The 25,228-nt window shown below is 31.9% G+C and overlaps 1 protein-coding gene across 3 annotated transcripts in view; it reads left to right on the plus strand.

Moving 5' to 3' along the window:
* The window catches only part of LOC106720004 (inositol-trisphosphate 3-kinase B), a 38,865-nt gene extending 14,145 nt beyond the window's left edge, over positions 1–24,720 (plus strand). Inside the window, exons 2-6 of one of the 3 annotated variants that reach the window (XM_014514526.2) lie at positions 19,094–19,273; positions 22,081–22,153; positions 22,351–22,478; positions 23,592–23,843; positions 24,043–24,720. In XM_014514526.2, coding sequence (XP_014370012.1) covers positions 19,094–19,273; positions 22,081–22,153; positions 22,351–22,478; positions 23,592–23,843; positions 24,043–24,390 — 981 coding nt within the window. In that variant the 3' untranslated portion in view covers positions 24,391–24,720. The remainder of the gene's footprint in view (positions 1–19,093; positions 19,274–22,080; positions 22,154–22,350; positions 22,479–23,591; positions 23,844–24,042) is intronic. The other 2 variants (XM_014514524.2, XM_014514525.2) reach the window with 2 other exon arrangements.
* Positions 24,721–25,228: the final 508 nt, after the last annotated feature.

Genomic DNA, 25,228 nt, shown 5'->3' on the forward strand with positions numbered 1-25,228 from the left:
TTATCTCTTACATTATATACCATATAATGCAAGCTCCATATTAATTATTATTCTTAATAACTCCTTCCTTGTTTAGTAACGTGTATAAATAATAATCTCACTTATACTACGACGGATGGTAAAGTGCAAGAAAATGAATATTTGCTTTTTATCTAATTAATTGAGTAAAACGTGTCAATACCACGCCTTGAGAGCTAATTATGCAATGACGTAGGAGATATCTTGACTTGCGATAACCTCCGCTAACTATCTCTAGCGTTTGTAGCGCAGCGAAAGCGAACGAAAAGCAAAGCGAAGCGAAATTTTTATATGAAATCAGTATGCATGTGGTAAGCATTTGTTTCGGATCGCTTTCGTGACTGTGTGCTACAACGTTTTATCGGTGTCAGATATGTTTTAATTTCTATTATTATTCCTCACAACATATTAAGACAACTGTAAACTTAATCTATCTATTGCTACATTCCATGTCAATGTATTATAACTGTTATACTTTTATAATGTTTGTAAGAAACGGATTTCTTACCACGATTAAGCTGTTTGAGCTTCCGATATTTCGGCATAGTTGCATGCGCCATGATCACTAGTTGACTGGTGTTGTGCGGTAGTGTGAAAAAATGTCAAAGATATAGGTACGTATTGGTTTTTTTTTATGATTCAGCGACCACTACTTCTGTTCACGTTCTCACTGAAAGTCCGCACTCGATGTTACTTTTTGCTCGACAAACTACACTCACTTGTGTAAACCGCTTAATCGTGGTAAGAATCCCGTTTATTACGAACAGTATGTTAATAAAAACTACGAAAGATTGATATTATATGTTCTTCTTTTGTTTTAATTAAAATATTAATTCTTCATTAAAGTTAACGGAATGTTTGAGTGAATAAGTAACTTCATGTTACCTACTAGTATGGTGATTTATGTGCATTTTACAATTTCTTGTTTCTGAAGAATGCGGTCCTATTTAACTTTTGTTAATAAATGTTTCATAAAATAAGGTAGGATTACTGACGTCATCCACAAAGAGATGAATTGCATCCGGATATGCTATGGTGTATTATAAATACGTAAACATTCGCAAAAACGTTTTTTTGATGCAAAAAAAAAGTAATGCATTAAATTTTAATTTTGTTAATGTGATCATTAATAAAATTAAAATAATATTAATACAAATGTTAACTAGTCAATTACATATATTGGAACGAAGTTCCTTATCGCGCGTTGTGAAAGGGGGCTAGACGGAAAAAATTCTTACGAAAAGTTGTCACGACACTTTTTGCTATAGTAAGTATGTTAACGACGAATGAGCGCTACTTCACCATGGCAACGACGTGATAATATATAACGAAAATTCATAGAAATAAAATGTACTTCATGTGAAGACTTAAGTTTTTTATTCATAGAACATTGGTTCCTTCACTAATTAATCGAAAGGAACTTCGTTCCATCCGGGTGTCCCTTGACACCTCTCAAGTTTTTTTTTCTTTACTAGTTACGTGATATTACTTTTATTTATAAGCTTACAAATAACATTCGATTAAAAGGTGAGTTACGGGATAAAGTTACAACATTTTGACAGTTATACTTTGATTTATTTGCGACTTCTAGTAGCTGGGATTCAATGCAAATTCAAAGGCAATCAAGGTCACTCGGCTTTGCCTTGCTTTACAAATGATTTCGAAAAGTTCTATATAAACCGTTGTCCTAACGATGACGTCGCGACAACATCAATAACTAACTCCGTAGATTTCTGTACGATCTTCTTAACAAATAAAAAAAAATATCGGATCGATGTTACGTATAGATTTTTGAGTTCGGTTGTAAGTTAAATACCGATCCTATTATTGAGATGCAGAAAAGTTTCCAATTCGAAGAATTACCACTTATAATTCGAGGAGCTATAATTACGTCAAAACCGAGCATTCTGTTAATTGTCGAATAGCGCACAAAAACATATGAATCATAACAACGCAAATGTTGAAACAATACCTCGACTGAATTTCACGCTGTTTACATACATTCACAAAACATTCAGCGTTCGCTTTTAGCGCTTGTTAATACATGTCTTCAAATTAATTTATCTCTTAGTGTTATTCTTCTAGAAAAGATCGACAAAATAAATTCTTAATAATTGATCATCGTAAGCTCATACACATCCTCTTCTGATACACAAACATAAATCAGGGCTCGATGTTTCAGTGTATCTGGCAATTTTTCTAATCATGTTTGGCTAAACTAAAAAAATTGATGTTAAACGAGAGTCCCGATATTAATGCAGATTGCTTACTCGATTTTTTAATTAAATTTGAAACATTCCTCAATATTGTTATAAGACGATAATTTTTTTTAAAATTCTGTTTGTTTAGTGTTTGTGTTAGGAATGCCTTATGTACTGCTGTACATATTTGAGTCTATGTCTTCTCATTGTGTCAATTGAATTTATAAAACGCAAAATTTATTTATTTATTCGGTTTATATTACTTTTACTTCAATAGATATGTAATCTATATATATAAAAGAAAGTCGTGTTAGTTACACCATTTATAACTCAAGAACGGCTGAATCGTTTTGTCTGAAAATTGGTGGGCAGGTAGCTTAGAACCAGGAATAGGACATAGGATCATTTTTACCCCGTTTTTTTTTTTTTTTTTATTCTGCGCGGACGGATTCGCGGGAAAAGGCTAGTGTCTAGTAAAACAACTTATTTACTTGTAATGAGCAATTTGTTGGAGGATAAAATAATCCATCATTTAATTTAGTATTTTTATAGCCTTAGGTGGCAAACGATCAAGCGGCCCCTTGAATTAGCTAAAATAACAAAGTGACCGCTGCCAATAGACATCTGCATTTGCAGATGCATTTACTGTTAATGTGGAATTAAATTAAATATATTTAATTAAAATAAAATAATACCATTCCATGAATAATGTAATTGATGTTGTAACTATGAGTAATATATAAATTCCTATCGTATAATTAAATATTCATTATAAATTATTTTGCCATATAAAGTAACAATACATTTCCTCGATTAATCATTGCTCATGTAATGGCTGGTTAAACTAATAATTTATTCTGAAGTTGTAGAAAATGTATTGTAGACAGCATTAACAGAAGTCGTGACATATTATTCTTACAGCTTATCATCTCCCTAGCTATTCATACTCACGTGGGGTCGAAGAATCGGGAGAAGGGTCGGGTGAAAGAATTTTCCAAATCTATTCAGTAGTTTCAGAGGCTATTCAATGCAAACAAACAAACAATCAAATCTTTCCTCTTTTTAATAATTTAATTATTATATGTAATAAGTTGAAGGATTCATGCTGCTGCAGTGTGACGCAAATTACTAGAAATGCATCGCTTAGCAAAATTCTTTGGTTGTCAAGTGTATTAATATTACGAGGTCATTTATTCCAGTAACGAAAAAATAATTTAACAAATGACAGTAGTCGTAGTTTTTAATTTTTACTTTAATATGAATATTTTTTATTAATTTTGATAACAAAACAACCCTTTTTGTGTAACTTAACATAATTTTTTTATCTGATAGATGTTTAAATTATGCAAACTATAAAAAAAATTGTGTTACCATACGTCTTGTATGCAAAAAGCGCATCCGTGTTAAACGGATTCGGTTAACAGACAACATGGGAACAATTGTAAACAATTGTCGCGGATATCCATATCAAGTGAAACGACAATATTTTTTTTAACTTGTCGATAAACTCGTCGCTTTTTAAATTATCTACAATTTACAGCGGGCAAAAAACAACCAGATATTTATTTACATATAAAGCCCGCTATAGTCGTCCATTTTTAATCGACAGTTTAACTGAACAGGTAAAATATTAACTGTCAGTTGTATTGTACATTGTAAGTTTCGCTTACACACGTACTTAATACTGAGTGAGTTAAGGCCTTAAAAAATAGTACACGAACCATTGATTTGGTATTTTTGTTTACAGATATAAAGATTGTTGTGGGTGTTGCAACACATCTTACTAATATTATAAATGTATAAGCTTAGATAGATGAATGGATATTTATTACATGTCTCCAGAACGGTCCAGCATATCTATGGTGGTGTCTAAGAATGCATAGGCTACAAAGTTTTTATTGTATTAAGCGCGAACGGAGTCGCTGGCGACCATTAGTATTGAATTATTTGTTCAGAGGGATTAAGATCTGTTAGTTTCACCTAAAATACTTATAAAACCATTTGAAATAATTTAAATTTAATGAAAAAATAAATATTAAATCTAGAAAATATTATTGGACACCAATATTTAATTTTTAAACAAAGTCGTCTCTTTTATTGGTGTGTTATTTATCTTCAAATAAGTAATTTACTTTTTGTCTTTTGAAACGTATGAATCATTGTATTTTTAATGATGGAAGTCAGTCGTTAAATTTTATTACAGTTACAGGAGTTGTTAGACAAATGTATATTTTTAATAATATATGATATGCATATACGAGTATGTGTACTTGAAATAACACGGGTATGCCTATAATATTACAGCAATAGTTTTAATTTAAAAATCAGGTTTACATCAGTTACTATTTTACTAATCTTTATAATATAAATGCGAATGTTTAGATGGATGGATGGATGGATGTTTGTTTGAAGATATCTCTGGAACGGCTCAACGGATTTTGATGAAATTTGGCACAGATTTAGAACATAGTCTGGAAGAACACATTATTACGTTTTATTTCGGCGCGAACGGAGTCGCGGGCGACAGCTAGTTTTAGATAAATGTAATAACATGAAATAAATATCTTTAATTTTCTATTAGTCCAAATCAGCTACTAAACCAGACAGAAATTAATACTGAGGTTATAATAATACTAGCTATCGGTCGCGACTCCGTCCACGTGGAATAAAAAAAAACCAAATTAATAGGCTATGTGTTCTTCCAGGCTTCTTTGCTCTACATCTATGACAAATTGAAAGCGAGATCTATGCAGCCGTTCTGGGGATACCTTCTAACAAACAAACGTTCGCATTTATAATATTAGTCAGATTTAAATGCAGAACTGAGTTGCAGTGTAGGTAGTGGTCGTCTCAGAATACTTACATGTAGTGAAAAATATGAGTAAGAAGGAAAGACGATATAGGGAGTATCCGTAACTGACTAGCATGTTATCGTAGATGTAAGTTTACCAAGATTACGCCTAATGAATGTTTTTAGTTTGCGATCTCTTCTGTTTTACAGGCCTTGAGCTATGTTATTGCTGGTACAAAAATAATATGTAATAGCACTCTGCTTCATCAGGTCTAAATGCGTGACGTGATTTTATGATCGTCCAACAAGTGGCAACTGCGGTGGTCCTGAGACAATTGCAACGTAAAACGTGCCCATTATAAAGTTTTACAACTATACCAACATTTAAATCTATAGAGTCATTATTATTAGTTAATTTACTTAGCGATATATTTGGATAGTCGCAGATTTTTTTATTAAAATTTTATTGAGGTTTTCATAAACAAATAATCATGTATATTAAAAAACAGTTTACTTTTGTTAATATTTTCACAACACATTCTTTTGCAAGTATATTTTGTGGGTCATTAGTTCTATTTCTCGGTAACCTTGAGGTGTATTTTGAGAAACCATTTAAATATATTTTAGCTGCTAAATATAATTTTGTTAATAGTGAATAAACTCCGAATTCCCTCTAAATATTTATACCCATCTTGACGGTTCGTAGTCTAAGGCCGTATTTATTTATTTATTGTCTCTTATTGCTATTATAACCAATACAGAAAAAATGACTAAAAACTGATTTACAAAGCAAAGGTGGCCTTAACGCTATAAGCGATCTCTTCCAGGTAACAGTGTATCATAAATAAATTAAGAAATGTCAAAAATAAATAAATAAGAGCAAGGACTATTGATAATTAATATACTAGTTAAATACGAATATACTAAATAGATTATACAACTTCGTATCTTATTCGATTTATTTTTACTTTTAAACGAGTAAATAACCAAATTATTTAATACTAATTTTAGCTCTCCTGTGTATATTCTTAAAAGACATTGCAGAGTATAAATTTAGCCAAGACTTAATATCGTTTGTATGTGCAACTTTAAAGATAAATTAGACAAACTCTAATGACACTATGATTTAAATTCCAAGAAATATTTTCAATAAATATAAGCAATTACGTTCCAATTGAGTTATAATTACATATCAGCCTAACGTTGAACATGTCGTAAGTTATAGGAGTGTTATAACATTCAATCTTTTGCGGCTCGTGGTTAGCTGCAAGCGTAATTTCGAAGGTACTTAGGTTGTAGGTTAGGCCCTATGCAGTTGGAGAAAAGTACGAAGATGTGTCTACACCAAATGTACTATTACATCCTATTATTACTATGTACATCCTATTATTCCGTAAAATTATTTTTATGCAGCGTCTCTTTTGAAATTGTAAGCATCAATAGCACTCTTATACTAGCTATTTCTTGATACGAAGTTTTTGATAGAAGGGACGATTAAGCAGTTGTTATGCGTTGTATATCAACACAGATATTTCTCGTTAATGTTAATATGCATCTATAAAGTTCAGACGTCATGAATGACGTCATTAATTTGTTTACCACACGCTCCCGCCACGGACAATGACATAGTCAATTAGGAACAGATTAGTCTGATGACAGTGATCAGTGTCACGGCTGGGTGATAAACTGCCACCTTATTAGTTATCTATGAGGAAGTTGATGAAGATTAGTAACCATACTCGTAGAAGCAGACTGACACTTCGATGAAAAAGAAAATTGAAGTGTCACGGCAGTAGAAAGCTACAAGAAGGAAGTTGAGGAATATTGCAATGTGTGTCTAAGGTCATCTTGCTGCAGGTCTACTATTGAATCTCCCTACAATTGCGTTTCATTTATTTATTAATCTTATTCTTTATATCAGGGATTCCCAAACTATTTTGAACACTGTACAATCGGCTACGGAATTCTATGACTCGACCAACGTGAGTCTCTTAATAGTAAGTGCGAAATTTCTGTTTACATTTTATCAGTGTACATTATTATTTACTGAGATATAAAATGTTTTGCTTAGTTTATTATTTAGTTGAGTAAAACACATTTTCTAAATTCATTGTCCCTCATTAGATTCGGAACATATAACAAGCAGTAATACTTTAACTATGACCACAAACAGAAACTTGACAACTTATCAAGTTAATAATAACTTAAATTGGTCTAGAAGTTTAAGTTAACTAACATAGACATTATAGTCGTGGTTCAGCACCAAATAACGACAGGCATAATACAATATTAGCAATTAAGGACCAAATATAGACTTTGGTTTTACGGTCTAGTTTGTAAAGTTACTTTGCACTGTAATTATAAATTGATAGACGTAAATGATAGCGACAAATAATCGATTATAATTCTTTTTGTAAAAAAAAGTATGACAGATTGCAATGATAAAGATATGATTTGATATAGTAATTAAGACAAGATACTAGTAAGAGTTTGGCGCCACAATAATAATGTATGATATCATTCAGATGCGTTAATATAATATTAGAAAAAGTGGATTTATATTGAGGTGAAAAAATATGACAACTGAAACTTTTATTACTTTTAATTCTCGATATTTCTAAATTTCTGGAGTTTTATATTCCGTAATTTATCATCTTCACGTGAGTATCCTGTATCTAATGTCGGTGCTAGAGGTTTAGTTTTCTATTTCAATTTGTCAATTATTCGTACCTTCCATCGTAATCGTGTCACATTGTATATTAACCTTAATTTGACACATTTGTTTAAGTATAATGTAACAATGCGACAAGTGTATGTGTACTCGTAGTTGGAAATTATTCGATTTCGCAATCGTAGCTACTTCGCAATCCTAAAACGTGTCTCTCGCTTGTTTGAGGTGCTTACTTCTCCGTTTATATACATTGACGTCACTGCTGACCCACTTTATGTTTGTCACATTCCTACCTGACTTAAGTACCATCTCATTGTGAAGTATTCCGAACAATATTGAATTTACACACGTTCGAAGTGTTTTATAATGTGCTTACACATTTATGTTCTTTGGTACATGCTAATTCGGCTAACCGTAAGATTATATTGCTATAAGACTTCTAAAATCATGTTACTATTTCATCTCTCATTTCATTTGAAAATTCAAATATAATAATATATTTTTGCATAGGTTTTTCAACAGAAGAATCTACTATTTTGTCACCGGTGAATAACTTCGTATTTTATCAAATCTATGGTTGAATATGATCAGATATCTTGATATATTTTAACTGTCAAAATGTACTTTGTCTCATACAATTAAATTAGATATAACAATTACTATCTTGTATTAAATATTTAGACATTTAGTTCTTCCTGTCCAAAATCTTAACTGCTGTCGGTTTAGAAACCAACGAGGCGTTCCTAAAAAGATTGGATGTGCTTATCGACTAGTCACTATGTTTATGAATTGTTGCAAATACGTCTTTAACCATTGGTTTCTCAGACCAAAATCTCTGTTTAAAAGATATTGTCATCTTTGTCATTATTTTTGACAAAACAAACATAACAAAGTGTTTTAAACGGGGATATTGGTCCCGGAAGCCCAAAGTAATATAATGATTATAGCTAACATATGTATGTATAATACATTTATACATACATAAATTATATACGTCAAAGATCTTAATTTGGTAGATGTTAAACAGTTATGACTATAACATTGGGAAGACTTTTTCGACCAGCAGTTACTCGATTCGGTCCGATTCACTCCAGTGAGTAACAATAGACGGTTTTTTTTGTATGATGACGATTTCCGGCCAGGATTGACGTCATGTTTTTTTTACAACACCTCTTATAGTTAATTTATAAAAATTGTAATTGAATTGCTGTTCCTTGGAAGATTTAATTAATTGTTTCGTTTTGCTTTTTTGCAGGTAATTCGAAAGCGCTTTAAGCTAATATTGAACATGTTTTGGTAAGATTTCTTTTTTTTTATTTAGCTTTATCCGGTTATGAATTTCGTTAACTATTAAAATATTTGACTCTCGTACTTGTTTTTTTTAAAAAAAAAACAGAAAGCAACCTATTTATGGTAACATAAATTTTTCGACTTTTGCCTATTAACTTTCGCGTGCTGAGCTGTCAATGTTTCCTCATTGTCATTTTTGTTGTTAAATTAAAAGAAATCCACAAAACTTAATTTCATTAAAACCTTCACGCCTCAAGTCAGATTTGGTGATTGAGTTCGATTGTTCTGAAGTTTCAGACTTGTTGATATTGTTTGATTTCCTTGTAATGTTTTTGTAAATCTTGACAATACTCTGCGATGAATCTTGGTTATGTTTTCTTCTTAAATAATTGTTTATTTACATTAAAAGTATGTTAATTTATTCATAATAAAATTATCGTTTATTTCGATCAGTTTAACAGCACTGTCTGTCAAGTCCTCGCAAATTTTAATGTAGCAAGTTGTCTTAGCCCTTATAGGTTGTTCAATTGGAAACAGAAGCGATACTTATGGTAATATTGCATTTCATTAGCTAGGCAAACCGCCTCATTTGAATATTTTAACCATTAATAGACAAAATTAACGTCTTTTCTTGGACCGCTTTACGATCATCCAAATGTAGGTTAAATCTGCTTTGACTGTAACGTGATTTGCTTTAATCGAGTTTAACTTATAAAATTACATAGCTTGTACAATTTATTATAAAGCTTGCGTCTAAAAGTGCCATTTTTTTTTTCGCTAGAATAAGGTAAATAAGCGGCTCACCTTATACAAGTTTTTCGCAACATTTTCAATGTATAATTTTAAAAGTGTTAACCCCATAAAAATTAAAAAATTAAATTAAATTCTCATCTCTCCTATGAAAGTAAATTTAAACAGAAACATAGGAAAAATATTAATAAAATAAAAACGGGTTATTTATAATGATATCACAGATTAAAACCACAAAAGTATTTAAAAGAACACGGTTTGAAATTTTAAACCAAAACCGCAACGTCTTTGAACATATCAAGTTATGGTTACGAATGATTGATGTCTTATTTAATACTTATTCTACTCGTATAATAAATTATTTTTCTTGTTTCGTAAATCGCATTTATAAAACGGTAATTAGACCGATTCTAATGTACGGCTGTGAGGCCTGGACACTCACTGCAAAGGAAGAAGCAAAACTCCTAGTCACCGAAAGGAAAATTTTAAGAAAAATTTTAGGGCCAGTGCAAAAAGAGGATGGAACGTGGCGCATCAGAAAAAATACTGAGATCGAGAAACTGGTGGCCGAGCCCAACATCATTGGCGAGATAAAAGCGCAACGACTCCGCTGGCTCGGCCACTTAGAAAGAATGGATGATGTTCGTGGTGTCAAACGCGCATATATGGGACGACCGAGTGGTCGGCGTCCAGTTGGCCGTCCCAGATATCGCTGGATGGATGAGGTAGATAGGGATCTTCGGGACCTACAGGTCCGAGACTGGGTCGGGACGGCGCGGGATCGGAGAAAGTGGAGACTTTTGTTGTCGGAGGCCAAGGCCCACTTTGGGTCACTGCGTCACCCTAATTAGTTAGTTAGTTAGTTTCGTAAACTTTACCTACAAGTAAAAAAGTGGTCATATACATTGGTCATACAATCCTTATCTGGGAAGAAAAATATATATATATTTTTAAATAAAAACAAAGTTAATATGTTAATATACATTTTTAAACCAATTGACAAATTGTGATGAAATTTTCATTGCAGATCTTTGGACTTCTTAATTCTTTTTTGTACCTCTTTTAAAGAAATAAATTGTCTTTCTATCAGCGTCTATAAAAGGTCCATACAAGGCATCGTATGTTTACACGCATCGCCACAAACATTAATATAGATAAGTTAAGACGCCAGATTTATTACTAAGATATCTGACGCACTCCATTTTAATGCGATGTTATTTCGTGGAGTCGAAAATAAAGCTGCTTACTTCGGATTTATTACTTAATCACGGTGCAATATAAAAGATAAAGTTGTTGCAGTCATGAAGATTGTTTTATTTAAGATTACTTTATCACAAAAAAATTAGATTGTTTTAAATATTAATGTCGGGCTACGCAACCCAAGTTCGTGTCTAATATAAATTTATAAGATGACGGCAACTAATAGTTTCGAGCTCTTTGGGGTGCCTTCTTCAGAGCGAAACTAGTCCTTACCGATACCGGATAAGTGCGTGAGTGTTAACCGTTTTAGAAAGTTTAAATAAAGTTATAAGTTTCAAATAACAAGAATTGTAAATATCGTAGAACTATTTTAGTAACATAGAAGGTCGTAGACTATAAGGATGGTAATCAAATAAATTGACAACGTAGAGGAAAACTGTCAGCCGATTTGGAAAAGTGCTATGATGATCGAAGGCCAATGGATTTCATTATTAATTCATGATAGTCATTTGTCAGCAAAGTCATTCCTCTGTCACGGTCAGTGAGTTACTGAACACTTTTTTGTAACAAAAATGTCAAAGAGGAAAAGAATTGGTTACCTTACTAAATTACAAGAACTAGCTTATCAATAATATGTATGTATCTTGTACCAATAGCTGTTAAGAAAAAAGTTCAGTTTAGGGGAATAAAGATAGAAGAAGCTACGAACTAGAGCAGGTTTTCATAAAAAAAAATCTTTTATGTATGTACTAGCTGTCGCCCGCGATTCCGTCCGCGCGGAATTAAAAAAAAACTTTAAAAGTAGCCTATCTGTTCTTCTAAACTACATCTGTGCTAAATTTCATGAAGATCAGTTGTGCCTTCACGGAGATACTTTCAAACAAACATCCATCCATCCATCTAAACATTCGCATTTATAATATTAGTAAGATAAATAGATGGCGCTGTAATAAAAGATCGAATAAAGTGCACAAAAATTTGTCATGTTAAGACTATTAACACGATGGATAATTAAAATAACCTGTAACAGACAAAAGATGACCGCTGCCAAACGTATTATTAGCACAATCCTAATATAGTATCCCTTTTTATGTACATGGAATAATTTCTGACTCCAAATCCGTAGGAGGTAAATTGCTAATGCTATCCGATTGTAAAGTCATACAGAGGGAATCAAAGGAAACATGTATTTTAAATTTCATTGCAACGTAGGTGTGATTTATTAATGAGACTTCAGTATAATCTGGTACATCCCATCAGTGATGAAGGCGTCGGAGTTATTGAGGATGATTTCATCCAATAAACTTTATTACGGTTTCATCAGAACACTCGTTGTGGAAACTGTTCCAGAAGACGCCATATTTGGTACAGCGTGTGAGTCAGCTGCCTAATCATCGTGTTGAGTGGATACTTCTTGAGAAGTTACATCCATACACACGTAAACAACGTAAGCGTTAAAACATAATGTATTTACTAACATAATTCACAAGGAATTTTTGATTATTTATTGGCTATTTTTTATTAGATTTATCTAAATTCTATGAAAATCTATTTGCTAATGATCCATTTCCGCTTAAATACTAATTACCGCCATTTTAATTATACAGGTAAAAACATGTGAACCAAATTAGGGATGTGTGCTTTAGTGATGTGACGCAAAGTCTCTTCGTAATTACCACTATATTACCACGTAATCTTAAAAATACATTTTAGTTTTGCTTTCAAGAGAAAACTATCAAACCGATTTAAAAGAAATTTGGTACACAGAAAGTCTAGAGCTTGAGAAATCACATAAGCTACTTTTTAATGCGAAAAAAGATGGATGTATTTAGTTAAGTAATTTTTCAGGTAGAAGCTTGAAATTTATATTTAGGCTGTTAAATTATAATATATAATATGAAGAAATATAACTTATAAAGTTTTATTTGCGTGATATAAAAAAGGTTAGTGCGAGTAAAAAGTACTTACTGGTTTATGTATTTAAACAGTGGTGCCATGTATGCAAATTCTTTGTTGCAACTGACGTAATCGATAAAGTCTTTGTATACTGGTCAAGTTAATAGTTTCCTATTAAATGATAAAGTATAATGTTGCATGTAGTATGTAATGTAGTTTTTCTGTGCAAGTAAACCCGTGTTTATAAACCATATATTAATTGGCCACCATTGCTACCACTAACCTGTTTCTGACACCAAAATCTCTGTATAAAACATATCGTCATCCCTGTCAATATCATTGACAAAACCAAGATAGCAATATGTTTTAAACGGAAATTTTGGTTTCAGAAACCCACGGTATATGTTTTATATACCGTATCAAAATTAAATATTATTGAATGTAAAAACGAATTTTTAGGCTTTTTATCTCAGGTGCAAAAATATTTGTGCTAGGCCCACAGTACCCAATGCTACCCGTTAGGCACTATCTTGCTTAGTTGATAAAGATCATTCCTTATTCTTTTGAGCATAAAAGATAAAGCAAATAATATTACTATATTCGCGTCTTTGTTTTATTAACCATTTAGATATTTATTTCTTCACGATAATATAATTGTTCAATATATAGTTAATCCATGATCCATGACGTCAAAATATAAGAAAACATCATATGACAGTATTATAGATCGACAAACTTATCTGACCAGTTACATCAAACTAAATTACGATGGCCCACTAGCGTCCCTCTGTCAATCTCAAAAGTGTTACAAGATCTTTGTCGTATCTGTCATATCAAGTTCTTTCTTTCAATATCTATGCCTAAGTAGATTTTACATATTTCCTGACAGAATAACAACAACGCCTCCCTCACCGGTCCAGATATCCTTGTTTGACTGTAACTCAGAATAAAGTATTTATTTTGCGGCATTGATGTTATTGTAAACGCATACAACTTCATAGTTGTGCTGACACTGACTTTTGTATTTGTTCGTTATTTAGATAACCATCTGGTATCGAAGATGCTATATGTCGAGAATTGTCTAAAGTCCAGTTTCTTCCTATTTATTTCTTACTTCAAATAAAAAAAAAATATTTCACTGTTGGGAAGTTACACTATCCCCGGGTGACATAGGCTACATTTTTTTTAACTCCGCGTGGACGAAGTCAAAAAACTGTTATATTACAATAAAGTTACAATCTGCCGAAACTTAGTCATGGGATATTTGATGATTGGAGAATATTAGAATAGAGATTGTCTTGTTTTTTCCTTTTCACGAATTTATAAAAACAATTTTCACATTTCCTTTCATCAATGTATTGTTTTTTATTTATCACTATCATTCATATATATATATATATACTTGTTATAATCGTTTCTAAATATAACATTTCGTTTAAAAATTACTATAACCTTATAGAAAAATTCAATGAAAATTTTTATATATGTATGAATTTATATATGTATACCTAAACACCTATACAAATATATCGTTTGATGTAAATAAATACCTATAGATATTGCGTAAACAATGGGTCCTCCGTAGCGCGCTTGGTCGATTCGCCCAAAGTCATAACGTGCGTCACGAGCGATCTTGACATAATCCCCACCCATAGCGTTCAAATTCTTATACAAACTTGCTTTTATTGTAAAATTATCCGTATTACTAGATTCAAACTTTATGACGGCTCGTGATTAGCCTCGCAGGCTGGTGGAGGAAAGCGTATACAGGGTTGTCCAGTTCCCGAATCCATTAACGAGACAGGCAACTAAAATTATGTTCTGCGCAGCGTCTTGTACGAAATAGCTAGCCGCCATGAGGGTTATGGATTAGAACAGCAGTAACAGCTAACAGCACATTATAACTTGTATAGAAATATACAAGATTATTTAGTGTCAAATTAACACTGTGAAATTTTTTTGCATACACTGGAAGTAACAAAAATATCGGTCTATAATTTTTGTCACACTTATTTTTTAGTTTTGTATTCAAGTATTAATTTCTTAATACCATATTTACGTTAGCGCGCACCACAACAAACCGAATCAGATAAATTTTGAGGTTAACAACATCACTATTTTTTATAGAACCCGACCTCAATGGCGTTAACAGCAACAAATGTCAGTAACCTTAAAACTCGCGTATTGATTTTATTAGTATATTTCGTGACGATTAATATTATTCTTTATTTTTTATTTTTAATCATATAAACCTTATGCATCGCACGATAGCAATTGTTTCATATATTTAGGAAAGCATACGCGCTTGAGTTAAAATTGTTCTCTAATGTGAAATATAATGTAGTATAACAAGTTTCTTAAATGATTTTTTTTATTATTTGTGAGCATTACTTATGAAGCTATAATAAGGAGCTTCCAGACTCTACTGTCGAGAAATGAACTTCTTACAAAATATTTTATAACAATTCAAGTTGAAATTGGATCGATATCTGACGAACTAAAGTGTTAAGCTTAAAAGGAACTTTTCCAAACGTATCTAACTTTAAAATCACTGTAGTCACATATCCATGATGTCACATTTAGCCAGTAATCAGTGTCGCCAACTAAATCATTCACCAAATCACGCAGAGAAGTAATGTTTGGTGGTTATTAAATCAAATTCAAAGCAATCAATTTAATGTAGAAGGAACGAGGGCAATTGTGGGATCAAGACATGGTTGTACGATCACGGTGTGGCTGCGTGGCTATATGGAGCCACCAATTGACTGACGCTCGAGATTTCAATCTAAGATACTTTACTCTGATGCTATGCTATGCACGGAGTAACATTTTTTTTTATTACAACGTGGCAAACGAGCAAGCGGTCACATGAATACGCCGAAATGGCGAAGCGACCGCTGCCCATAGTTATTCGCAATTGCCGATGCGTTGCTTACCCTCAATCGTCGAGGGAGGAGAATAGTTAACCTTCCTCTGCATCTCCTCCTCCATCAAATCCACCTCCACTTCCCATCTTTTCCTTATAAGAAAAGGGTGGGAAGGGAAAGAGGACTAAAATTAGGCCTTCGGCAACATGCACAATGATAGATATAAAACGAAGTTTAATAGATGCGCCAGAGATAAAGATATTGAGAAGAAAAAGCATAGCCTAGAATAAAAATATTATGTAGAGAGACAGGGGGACATAAACAAGAAATAATATTGAAAGCGGATGCTCAAAGTTATTAGACGTTCGAAAGAAGGGGGTAAATACGGATATGATTGCTGATAGAGACCTGGAAAAGTAGTACATATTGTGCTCATCCTCCGTAGGTAAAAGGGCACGGAGAAGATGATAAATAGAAAGAAATTGGGACGTATCTTTATCCCTAACATTTTACAGGTGAGGAATTTTGTTAGATTGTTTCCGACGTAATCTTCACTAGGCTGCTCAAGGGCGGACATGCGCAGGCTTATCTGGAGAATATACGTCATATGTATATAAGTCAGCTACATTTTTATTGTAGAGATTAGGTGCGTGCTTTCCTCGTGCTTACGGTTAGGTTTCAGTTTCGTTAATGCTAATGCCCTATCAGAACAGGAATATGCCTTATCTTACTAATATTATAAATGCGAATGTTGGATGGATGGAAGGTCTTTGTTAGAAGATATTTCCCGAACCGTTAAACGGATCTCGCTGAAGTTTTTCATAGATGTAGAACGTAATCAAAAAAATACATAGGTAACTAATTAGGTTTTGTTTTTATTCGGAGCGGACGGAGTCGCAGAAGACAGTGTATTAAAAGCAAGAACAATCAGATACTCGCCGTATCTCAATAGCCCTGGTGTACATGTTATTTAGGTTATACGAACTGAAATCAAAATATTGAAAATAATAACAAATTGATGGTAAATTACTTGGCAATATGTGAACAATACGTCATATTCTCTGTAACTTAAAGGCGTTGAGTCATTCTAATTCGGAATTATCAGAAACGTTTACTTATTTCAACTAAATCACCGCATAATATTTCGTCATTTTCCTTACGTATCATTTTGTCACGTCACAGATACAATTTTGGGGAATTTGCATAAACAATATATTAGATATCACTATTATTTCAACTGACCTAATTTAGATTAGTTAGAAGGACTACAGTGTTTTCTTTCAATCAACTTTCACATAAAATTGATTACTGGTACTATTTGTTTGTTTTAACAAAAACTTAATACTAACTCAATTGTTGCGATTGCTATAAAAATTGACTTCATTCTCCAGGTTTGAAATGCAATTTCATTTAATAAATGCTGCTAAATTCCATTTAAAATTTCTGGCTCAGTTATTCGCGAAATATTTTCACCAATTACTCCAACTTCAGCGTTATTAGGTCAAGAACATTTTAATAATGTATCCACCAAATAAAATCCTTGGGTTTTTTTTAATAAATAGTCTACAAGGTGTTTTGCCTTTAACTTTTTGCTTTATACATTTATGGATTAAAGTCATAATCCCATCTGTTCAATATTTGTGAGACGAGCTCTAAAAATCAAAATTAATTCCAGATAATGTTTTAATGATTTTGTTAATTGCGTATTCAGAATTCCTAAGTCTTAAATTATTTTTAAATAACTAAAAAAACTACATGTGAAAATTTACATATAATTGATTCTGTGATATACGTAAACAAAAAAATGTCAATTGTAAACTTATGTAATTACAGGGATATTTTACGCGTTTGCAATTAATACGTCGCCCACCTAACCAGTCCGGTATTCCACCAATCCGTGGAGTTCGTGCAAGAACCGCACTTGCTGACGTCACATCTAGCTTTGCGGTTTCAACTGAGTCAGAACAACAGATTATTATGTTTTATATTAGCGTTCCGTTCTTCGCAATGGTCAGTACTGTGTAGACTGCCATTTGTAAATATCGTAAGACTGTAATTACAATTTGTATAATTGTTTTGGTGAAAGTGTTTGTTTGCTTATAATTTTGTTTTGTGATAATCTGTGATAATGTTGTCTGGAAATATTTGCTTTCACATCGATGATTTCGTGGATGTTGTTTTTTGGGTTTACATTTCTCAAAACAATAAGGTATGCTTTATTTTATTTTTATGTTTAACAGATTATTTTAGTTCTCAAATGTAGGTATTTTCAAATTTAATTAGGCTGTAAATTACAAAAGATGCCAATTTTTATATGTTACTAAAAGTAAATTATTGCGATAAATATTTAAAATAAGAACTTTGCGTAGTACCTACGTACCTACATTATAACTTGGTGTAACACTAAGTTATTTTAAAGTTTTCAATTTCTAAGTACCTTATCATCAGCCTGGCTTTATCCCACTCACGTGGGGTCAGCGCAAGAGGTTTTATAAACCTTAATGTTTTTGGCTTAAATTTTACGGCTGGCCACAGCCAACAAAAATAATATCGGTTAAAAATATATTTATAAAAAAAAATCATGGTTGTTAAATTTGCAACATATTTCATTACAAATACGATTACAAATTTGGAATTCTCTCATGAAAACACGAAAATTAAATCGCATTTTAAGAAGTTTCTACGTCATACAGAAAAACTTGGTGCAATCAAAATGTTAAAGTAAAATCCCGAAGTAATTAATAAGCCACTATATGAATGATCATGGAATAAACACAATTATGAGGAAAAATTCCTCACATGTTAGTCTCTTAATGAATTTCCAGGATTTACAGTTGTTATTAATTGACAGACATTTTTACTTTAAGTAATTATATTTGATTAAATTTTCCGCTTATTTGTCGATAGACTAATTAAAATAAAATAAAATAGTCACATTAGGAGCATCGGTGGCCCCGGGTTTAAGCGTTTGATTATCAAACTGCGGTTCCTGTACCACAATGTGTTTTTCGATTTTCGAAATTCATGTATACCTTTTATTCAAAGTCCTTACGGTGAAAGAAAACATCGTGATTCAAACTGCACATATCTGCGAAGATATTAAAAGATATGTGTAACAAGTAACCCTAATAACGGATAGGCTTTTAACCCAGTATACATGGAATATACATGGGCTGACGACCACTAATTAGTTAGTTTATTTTAGTTAGTTTTCTTTTCAAGTTCATAACAATTTAGGGTTCCAAAGGCAGCTAACTTTATTAAAATATCAGTGAATATTGTAAATCAAGTCTTTTTATCAAAGACATACTTAAAGGTATACCGTAATTGTATTCGTTAGGAATGTCTAATTATAAACTCCTCGTAAAATGGTATTTGTATACTTAGGAATCTTCTTGTCTCCTTTCAGCAGTCCGAAAGATGGCGTAAGCTCCGTAACATCGTGCAGTGGACGCCATTCTTCCAGACATACAAGAAGCAGCGATACCCTTGGATACAACTCGCTGGACACCAAGGGAACTTTAAGGCTGGGCCCGACCAAGGGACTATACTGAAGAAACTATGCCCTCAGGAAGAGCGATGTTTTAAGGTGAGGAATCTTTGAAAACGATAATATCTAGTTTAATATATTTTCTTTCTCAAAACATCTTATTTGAAAAAGAAACTTTTTTACCTAAACAAGTCTACTTTGACACAATTAAACTGTGCGTAGTTCTACATTTATGTATGTCTCATACAAAACCACAAGGCGACACGGGATTGCGTTTAACGAAGCAGGTCGGGTTTAGACCACTATTATTTACGTCAAACAAGACCTAGGGATTCACCTTGCGGTTTACAATTAATATTGTGTCCTGAATAAAAAAATATCGTCTTTTAATCATTCTAGAGTGACGTCAATGTTTGCGGTTTTATAATTTCTCTATACTACTCATTTTATTCGGAAAATTTCTACGAAAAAATGATTGACAGTTGGGTTTTACCATCTGGCAAAATGCGATAATATTTTCGCTATTTAAAACACAATTAATTTTATGATACGAGCAAAATATTATGTTGAATGAGACGAAACTAAATTATCAAAAGATGGACGACGATCAACCTATACATTATTTGTCTATTTATTCTAAACAATTTCGGATTTGGCGATGAATGGAAAATAAAATGAAATTACATTATTTTAATACAATTAAATTAATAATAATATAAACATTTAAACTAAGTTGTCTCTGTAACATCGTAAATGCAATATTAAAAAGTGTTGACGTAAGATTATTACTTTTCCTGATACATATTAAATTTCACAATGTAAGCGGTAGGTATAAAATTCTACACTATATATTCGTGTATTGACGTCAATCGAAGACACGAGTACGTATATCTTATAACCAAGTCCTAAAATGCGTCATAATTCAAGCAAAAAGTCAGATTTACTATAAAACAAATTAACTTTTTAAAAAAATAATCATTAATTTAGTAATTACAGATAATAATGTGAATGAAAAGATTAAATTAAGTTTTTTAAAGTTTAGTTTTTTAACTATTTATTAAGTTTTAATAAATAGTTTTTTTTAGCCAAATTAATTTTTATATGCCATTTATCTGTTTCAACTTGAAAAACTTAATTAAAATGTTGATAACAAATGATATCAAAACTTTGACGTCAGTCCCACCCTGCACAAAACACGCTCAAACTATTCTTTTTTCGAAATGATTCATTGCTCTTTATTTTTAATTCCAGTATTTTCTAATAGCGACTAATAGATAAACCTAAGTAGAATGAGAAGTGTCGAAGTTGGTAGACAGAATTTTATGATAAATAAACATGAAAAACTTATCTAAGTTGGGTGTAATAATTAAAAAATAACATTTTGTTTCACAATCACAGCAATTTTTGAATGCTCATAAAATGTAAATTAGTAAAGCTACAATACGGGTGAGGCTCAGATGTCACGGCAGGGTCAGACTATATCGGCTCATATTGAAATCGCCATTGTTTACCCTCGTTGTCGCAATCTGACGCATCCATTACGTACAGATTGACACACCTCCTATCGTTAATTACACATAAGAATTCTATTTACTTTTTTTTAAATTGATCGCTCTATTGATTGTAGAATGACGCACGTATAAATTAAAAGTGAATTATTCAGTTTTAATTACTCACTGTAATGAATAAACATGAACTGTTGGCATTGGCGTAAAACATTAAAATTGATCAATAGCTTTTAAAGCACTATAATTTATTAAGATAAACGTTTTACTATTTTTATTTATCGACTGGTAATTATTTTATTTTCGAATAACTTATCGTCTCTGAAAAAATCTTTTAGAAACTACTAATCTTATTAATAATATAGATGCGAATGCTTAGATGGATGGATGGATGTTTGATCTTCAGAACGCCTCAACGGATCTGTATGAAATTTGCATGGATATAGAACATAGTCTGAAAGAACACATAGGCTACTAATTAAGTTTTTTTTTAATTCCGCGCGAACGGAGTTGCAGGCGACAACTAGTGATAGAATATCTACTAAAGTTTGTGTTTGACAAAAGTAAGAAAGGAACTGTGAAAGTTTCAATGGCACACAATTAAAAAAACGTGAAAACGTAAAAAGTCAAACAAACGTTTGCAATTGGGATATTATTGGTGTCTTGTTAAGAGTTGCTTCCTTACGTATTTTGCTCACTTGAAATTAATGGGTTTTACTTAATTTCACAACATACTAAGTCAGGTATTTACATTACTCAAAGCGGAATGAATAAATACCAGTGTGTAGAAAAGCAATATGATTAATCGCTTGTTAAGATAAAACTAATTGACGCTGTCGGAGGCTCTGCATTAATAATGTACGGAGGTAGTCATGACTGTACTTGTAATAAAAAATATTATTTATTGATTCAACTGTCTTCTGTCTTCAAGACAAGAACATGAAGTTGTGTTATATTTAAAATGTTTTATTACTAATTTTAAATTAATTATTTTTAATTTTGAATTATTTAGTTTAAATTTTTATTTATTATGTTTAATTTTAAGATATTCCTCCCAAGTAGGGTTGGCGACAGGCAGGCGGCCGGCCGTAATAACTTAAGCCAAAACTTTAAGGTTTATAAAACCTTGTGTGCCGACCCCATATGAGTGGGAAAAGGCCCGGGAGATGATGATTCAACTGTCTTCTTTATTACGAATTTTCTTTGTAGCTACGATTTGATGATAAAAAAAATCCGTTTTATCTACAAAACATAAGGTCAACGAATTCACTCGGAGTATGACGTAAATAAACTTATATAACTTTAAGAATTGTTGATAAAATTAGTAAGAATACTGATACAATTTGCTTACAAATAATTGTTCATTATTTTAATGCATGTTTTATTCTATTTTCGTTCCAGTTGCTGATGAAAGACATCCTCCGGCCGTTTGTACCTGAATATAAAGGACAAGTGACTTGCGAAGATGGAGAATGTATCCTTTTTTTATTCAATCGAATATTATTTTCAGAAAATATTTAAACTTCAGTCATTAATCATCAATTTCTAGTATTACACTAGTAGTATATATTTACTATATATTGAACCGTAATTAACTTGATTAGAATTAGTGCAAAGTATTTATGTTATCGTTAAATTGTAAAAATTTCCTTAACCAATATTTCCAAACAGTGTACCTTCAACTTCAAGACCTCCTCAGTGACTTCGATTCTCCATGTGTTATGGACTGCAAGATTGGAGTTAGGACATACTTGGAGGAAGAACTAGCGAAAGCTAAAGAGAAAACCAAATTAAGAAAAGTAAGTATATGTCTATATATGTATTTATTAACTTATTAGTTGAGTGACTATTGCTTTCTCCTCCCAATCTGGTAATAATAATGAAGTAACAGCCCGAGCAGAGGCTCCTGAAGGAGCCCGCGAGCCTAGTTAATCTTAAACGAGGTTTAGGCTAAGCGCCATCTGCGCCCAGCCACCTCAAGCCCGGTGAAACTGTAAATGCCTCTTCATGGCAAACAATGACTACTCAGTCACAAAGAAAAGCTTTCTCTTAGTATGAACCTTAGTAATCGTGGGTTTTTAAGACCAAATTTCCCGTTTAAAACATACTGTTATCTCTGTTTTGTTAAAGATAATGACAGCGATGACGATATGTTTTATATTTTGGTCTCAGAAACCAATAGTAAGTAACTTGAAACGCTTCTTACTGATGTACAGTTTCGGCTTATAGCTGTGTTAAACCTGACGATTTTTTCTAAGACTTGCAATATTTAGTACCCAATTTATCTAATGAGCCATCTAAACAGGAGTTAATTTTAACACAACATTTTTATAATTTGTTGATTTATTTTTAGTCCTTAATATAACGTTTTATAGCTGATAAGAACGAAAATAATATTACAACAGCTGTTTGTTCTATTTTAATGTACTGTTATAAGCTGGTTAATTCAGGTCAAGTTATAATCATAAAGGCAACTAATTGATAACATTGCGAACTATTTACTACTTAAGATCGAATGAAAACATTTTATATTATCTCCATATTTATAACTTTGACGTAAATTGAGACAGAAATAGTAAAAATATCAAGCAATAAACATTATATTTACATTTATATAGATTTAAGAATAATGTCAAAATCTTACTTTCTTACTTAATATTATAAATGCGAATGTTTGGATGGATGGATAGACGGCTCAACGGATCTTGATGAAATTTGGCACTGTTGTAGAGCATAGTCTGGAAGAACACATAATACACTAATTTCTTTAAATTCCGCGCGGACGGAGTCGCGGTTGACTGCTAGTAGTAGTAGATACATGAAAAAATTATCACTTCGGGGACTTTAATTTTATAAATAAAACAGTGCGATGATAAATCAGAGATATTAAAACGAGCTTTATTTTTTTACAGGACATGTATGAGAAAATGATACAAGTTGACCCCAAGGCGCCAACAGAAGAAGAACATAGAAGTAAAGGAGTGACGAAACCGAGATACATGATTTGGAGGGAGACTATAAGTTCCACGTCAACTCTGGGCTTCAGAATAGACGGAGTCAAGAAAGCTGATGGAACCAGTTCGAAAGACTTTAAAACTACGAAGACGAGGGAACAAATCTTAGAAGCATTTCAAGATTTCACAAATAGTTTTCCAAACGCTGTGGTAAGTTAACATTTTTTGTTTTTTACGTAAATTTTTCTAATTGTTCAAAACTCATTAAAAATATTAATATCTATTCTATCTTGTTTGAGACCTTTGATCGGGAATTCAGTTAGTTTAATATATCGTAATCGATATGACACTGATTCTATGTTGTTCTATATTTTCTTGTTAATTATATTCTTACTCTTTTTTTCAACAGCCGAGATATCTGGAAAGGCTGAAAAACATTCGAGCAACTCTCATAGAGTCGCACTTCTTCAAGACACACGAACTGATCGGTAGTTCATTGCTCTTCGTCCACGACAAAAGGAAAGCATCCATTTGGATGATCGACTTCGCAAAGACCGTTCCTGTACCTGATAATGTGACCATCGATCACAACTCTGTATGGAAGGTCGGTAACCACGAAGATGGATATCTGATCGGTATTAACAATCTAATATCAATCTTCGAATCCCTGACGAAGGATGACAATGGAAACATTGATCAGTGCTATTCAAACTTAAGTTTAGATAAAAACGTTAGAAGAGACAGTTTAGCTACTTGAAACTTGAACACGTTTGACTTTGTGTGCATTGTGTATTAGATTGGCAGTAGCAGGTACTACTGTATGAGGACAGGTGACTAAACGGATTGTATCGAAGCGGTCACGACTTGGTGTAAATATCGTAAGACTGTTGTCTTGTTGTAAAATGATATAGTTAAGTTTATATTGTACACCTTTTTGTATTAACAATAAGTGTTAAAATACTCACGTTAAAGAGTAGCTTAAGGAGCCGTCACTTAATTTTCTTAAATGCATAGTTAGTATATAAAAAGAACAAATTATTGCTTTAATTTTAACTAAATACGTAAATAATTCAGCAAAATACAGTACTATTTCAAAAATGTTACGTTTTAATATTTGGCTACTTATCGTGGTACATTATGTTCTAAATAAATAAGATATTGAATACTTAACTAAGAGACATTAAATTAAATTACAACCTATATGAAATATAACTTTGTTAAATCTGTTAAAATTATGTTACAGTTATTTTTGTTTATAATTTTTTTATTTTGTAAATCAAATTGATTTGAACGATTCAATTCATTTAATTTTTCATTTCAGTTAATAAATAAATTATGTTGAAACAAATTGTATTCATAAAATGTAAATGTATACATAAAATGTTAAGTTGTTTGATTACATTTCTAAAGATGTAGACTGTAAAGTGACTTCTGATGAACTTTGTTCAAATACCACGTTATATTTATTGTATACACTATATTAGTGTAAAGACTAGATACAACTTTTATAAAAGTTGTACTAAATTTATCAGGAAGTACTAATTAAAACATATCACATATAATTTGTGTTTTACTTACAATAATAATAATAAATA

Source organism: Papilio machaon, chromosome 14 (genome assembly GCF_912999745.1).
Source record: "Papilio machaon chromosome 14, ilPapMach1.1, whole genome shotgun sequence".
NCBI classification, from domain to species: domain Eukaryota; kingdom Metazoa; phylum Arthropoda; class Insecta; order Lepidoptera; family Papilionidae; genus Papilio; species Papilio machaon.